The sequence below is a fragment of the Apium graveolens genome, chromosome 4 (genome assembly GCF_009905375.1).
Source record: "Apium graveolens cultivar Ventura chromosome 4, ASM990537v1, whole genome shotgun sequence".
In the NCBI taxonomy this organism is placed as follows: Eukaryota; Viridiplantae; Streptophyta; class Magnoliopsida; order Apiales; family Apiaceae; genus Apium; species Apium graveolens.
In genome coordinates this window covers 49629291-49634275 of record NC_133650.1, presented here as the reverse complement: position 1 = coordinate 49634275, position 4985 = coordinate 49629291, and the positions used below count along the sequence as shown (strand labels likewise).

The following is a 4985-nucleotide window of genomic DNA, read 5'->3' as shown; positions in this document are numbered from 1 at the left end:
CTAAATTGTAGTTTCTTTCTTGAAGTTAACCTTCGTTCCTTCTCATCAGTGATGTCTTTCAAGGTCAAAAATTTACGATGTTCTACATTATTCTCTACAATACATGCTCTTGGCCTTACAATCACAAACGACTGCATCTACGCCATTGGGGCTATTCTTTTGTCAACAATGCAGTCAACAAAAAAATTCACTTCTGAACTATTACTTTCATGAATATACCGAAACATGCAGCTATCATCTCTTATCAATGTCCAGCCACCTCCCTTCCCTTTTTTGACATATACTCCCCCAAATTTCATCATACTTGAGATCTTCTTTAATCGAATCCATGAGTACAAAATATGAAAATCTGTCAGCATCCATGTCATATGTGACATGTGAGCCACCGGGGTATTTAGTCCTTTCGAAATCTCCGGTATGGTGCAAGTAGATGGTATATCTTGAATCAGTCATCCTATAAAAATATAAAGACATGTTAGAAATATAAAAAAAAACTACAATAATCCGAAACTACCATGTAACAAGGTGGAGAGAAATAAAAACTACAATAATGTAAATTTATAAAATGATCTAAAACTACCATGTTAAATATATAAAAAAGGCTAACCAACTACATGCATAGAAAACAAAGCCACACAATATACAGATTATTCAAAGCCAGCTACAAATGTAATAATTTCAACTCAAACCAAGTATAGCAGCTACTTTATCTTACATTTCTAATTTTAATCTAAATATTATCTTTAACACTTACATTTAATAAACTAAACCAAATTAAACAGACTCTAGAACTCAAGGCATAAAATGAATATATATCATATACTCACCGACTGTAAATTATTGTTAAAGTTTAATTGTATTTTTTATTTTTATATAATTTATCTATCCTTTCCTTTTAAATAATTATTTCAACCACTTAGGCCTTAAGCAATAACAAAGAACACCTGACTTAATCATTCGCTCCATCTGGAACTTCCTTTGCAATTTCCTTCGCAGGGACATCATTTATGAACCATGTAACTTCATTTTCATGATTTTCTATCATGGTACGAAAGCTAGTGTCATGTGAAAACTTCCCAAGCATGCCATCTTCAATTGTATTTCCAACGCCTATTTTCGAAAACTCTGATGATATCCTCTTAACAGGTAATAAAAATTCTTTTCAACATGATCTTCAATATAAAAAACCTGTTGCACTTGAGTTGACATAACGAAAGAATCATGCTTTTGACAAACTCGTTTAAAGTTAACTAGAGTAAAACCAAATGAATCTTTATCATCTTGGTACCAGGTGCACCTAAACAGGACAACATTAAATGCACCCCTGTAGTCAACTTGAAATATCTCTTCAATCGATCCATAGTAACCTACATCCCCAACTATTGGATTTTGATCCTTCGAACTTGCGAAGCTAGTTGTCAAGGCTGTCAAATACACTCCACTATTTTGCGTTGTACATTTATGATCTCTTTCTCTTGTATGGAACCTAAATCCATTTACGATATAACCACTAAACTGCTTAGCTAATCGTCTTGGACCCTTTGCTAATGATGTCACTTCCCTGGAAGCTTCGACTTTTTTACCAACTTCATCCTTGAACCAGCCACAGATTTCATCAGCGTGTATTCTTTCCCTTTTATACCGTTTAGAATTTTCATTGTTGGCCATTAATTCATGGTGCTTCCTACAATTATAGACAAGTATGCTAAGTTAATATACATAAAGGCATTAATTTTTATTGACTTGAATGTAGAATATTAAACTAGGACTTACTCAATTAGGTCCTCAACCTCCTTGTCATTATAGTTAAATAATACATATCGGTGAGTTGTGATCCACGTATCATGTGATAAGTGAATATCTTTCCCTTCTTTGTTCTTCCTTGAGCCGATAGAGTACCCTTCAGTCTCTGCACCAGGAATTTCATATTGATTCGATGACGTAGTCTGACCATCATTTAGAAATCTTGAGCAGAACGTCAAACACTCATCTGCCAAGTACCGCTCTGCAATCGATCCCTTTGGTTTACTCTTATTGCGAATGTATCGTTTTAATACTCTTAGGTATCTCTCAATCAAATACATCCATCTTTGATGGACTGGTCTACCATATTCGATTTCCTTGCATAAATATACAGGTAGATGAACCATTATGTCAAAGAACGGATCCGGAAAAATCATCTCAAGCTGACAAAGTATTTCGACAATCTCCTGCTGCAACCTTTTTAAATCACCTACCTCAATCACTTTCGCACATATATCTCTCAAAAAATTTCCAAGTCTGATTAAAGGTATTGCGACCTCAGGCTTTAATATTTTTTTGACTGCAATTTGTAATAAATATTGCATAAAAATATGTGCATCATGACTCATGTATCCCACAATTTTCCTATCTTGCATGCATCTGCTGATATTAGAACCAAACCCGTGTGGAAACTTTGCATTTTGGAATACTGAAAAGAATATATCCTTTTCTTTGTTGGTCAGGTCAAAGTTTGCTGCCCTAATTACAGATTTTCCATCAGCAGTGGTGATAGGATGAAGGACCTTCCTTATACCAGATTCTTGCAAATTTAATCGAGCATTCATATGATCCTTTGTCTTGCCTCCCATATTTAACAATGTGCCTAGAACACTATCACAGATGTTCTTCTCGATGTGCATTACATCCAAGTTATGTCGAATTAAGTTGTCTCTCCAATAAGGTAAGTCGAAAAATATTGACCTCTTATTCCAAGGGTTAGTTTCACAACTAACTTTCCGTTTACTTCCCTTTCCAAACGTGTTCACATAACCATCCAACAGAACTTCAATTTCCCTCCCAGATAGCATTATAGGAGTTTCTCCAGTCTCAACATCGCCATTGAATCGTCTCTTATCAGACCTCCACTTGTGGTTGGGGTCTAGGTATTTTTGATGATTCATATAGCAGACCTTCTTGCTATGTTTCAAATACTTCGACGACGTCTCGTATTTACATATAGGACATGCTAATTTGCCTTTTGTGCTCCAACCCGACAACATTGCGTATCCGGGAAAGTCACTAATGGTCCACAAGACGCTTGCATGTAACATAAAGTTCTGATCCGTCAAAGAATCATAAGTTTCCACCCCTACATTCCATAACTCTTTCAATTCCGCGATCAACGGCTGCATGTAGACATTGATATTGTTTCCGGGATCATTGGGACCAGGTATTATTGTTGAGAGGATTAAATTTTCTGGTTTCATGTTCAACCAGGGAGGGAGGTTGTGGTTAACGATAACAATTGGCCTTATACTGCGAGTGGAACTCATCTTGCCATATGGATTAAAGCCGTCAGAAGCTACACCTAATCTGACATTCTGATTATCTAAAGAAAAATGGGGATATGTGGCATCCATCATCTTCTAGGCTTCCCCATCAGCCGGATGTCGTAACTTCCCGTCCTTCTTTCTGTCTACTGCATGCCAGCTCATTAGTTTAGAGAAGTCTTTGCACAAAAACATTCATTGCAACCTTGGTTTTAGTGGAAAGTATCTCATAACTTTGGCTGTAATTTTATTATTTTTTGACCCTTGTGCCACAGCCTTCCACCTTGAAACACCACAATTTCTGCACTTAACTTCTTTTTCATTTTCACCCCAATATAACATGCAGTCGTTCGGACATGCATGTATTTTCACGTAGACCTAAATCCTTGATGGTAGTTTTAGCAGAATTAAAAGATTTAGGCAACCTAATCTTGGGAACAGCCTCTTTTAATAACTTTATTATTTCACTAAAAGCCGTCTCGGTTATGCCATTAAGACACTTCCAGTTATAAAGCCTAATTAAGAAACTTAAACGCGAAAATTTCTACAACCTGGATATAATGGCTGTCTTCCTTCCTCGACAAGACGTAGAAATTTTTTTGCATCTGCATTCGGTCCCACATTACCATAGGCAGCGTTCAACATCTCATCAATATTATCCTGAAACCCGTTCTTTTCTTCGCGCTCAATCGTCGATATTGAAACCTCGTATATAAAGTGTACTAATCTCTCATGAGGTCCATTATAGACAAGGTGATCATAAACATCCTTTTGAGACCACCATAGATGATTATCACATGGACGACAAGGACACTTCATTTCATTTCCAACACCGAATTTAGACATCGAGTTTCTCACAAAATCTTGTACTCCATTCCTATATACTTCACTATACTTAGGATGATTTAACCAATTATAGTTACACTAAACGAGTCCTTTAAAAACTTAATTAACATAACCAGCACCTTAAAAGCTAATTAATTTATATACTAAAACTAGCATATATTTCTATTACATGATACCAATTATTTTAGACAGTGAATTCGTAATTATTTGAAACTGACCACTAACATTTATAAACAAGTATACACTTCAGAGTATTATTCATCTTACAAAATTATTAGTCGGCCCCTGCCTTATTATTTTCTCAATAGGGTCAGGGCAATTATTCTTCAATCCACTTTAGTCGATGTTCACCAATAATGACTCCTTATTTTCTAATTAGCTAGTACATATAAGTCATTACTTTTTGTTTCATCTATTAAAGTTCTTACCAGGTTCATATATGGACCAAAATTATAACTTCAATCTTATTTAATAAATTAAAAACACATTCTCTTTACCATTATTCACCATGTCTTATAACAATCTGATCTGCCGAATCTATATAAGCACTGTGTTTATCTGGATTACCATATTAAAGTTTGTTAAACATTTTAATTACATACCTAATTTCCACTCGCAGCATATGGAAATATTACTTTAATTTACGAACCAACCTGTTGTAAACTACCTATAAGCAAACTCTAAATCAATTCGCAACTATGCACAAAACTCAAAGATTCTACACTTATAAGCAAACTCTAAATCAATTCCGTAAATAAAACAAATAGGTGCAAATTCAAGCACTTATAAGCAAACTCTAAATTATTTTGAACTAATGATTCGAAGAACTAATATTCAGATAATGCA

At 35.0% G+C, this 4985-nt stretch overlaps 1 protein-coding gene across 1 annotated transcript; it reads right to left on the bottom strand.

Annotated features, from left to right (window-relative positions):
- Nucleotides 1-234: 234 nt before the first annotated feature.
- LOC141718533 (uncharacterized) lies at nucleotides 235-3383 on the bottom strand. Its single transcript, XM_074520915.1, has 3 exons — nucleotides 1774-3383; nucleotides 1289-1684; nucleotides 235-454 (listed from the first exon to the last, which is right to left on the bottom strand). Exons 1-3 carry the CDS (start codon nucleotides 3381-3383, stop codon nucleotides 235-237), a joined length of 2226 nt encoding a protein of 741 aa, XP_074377016.1.
- Nucleotides 3384-4985: the final 1602 nt, after the last annotated feature.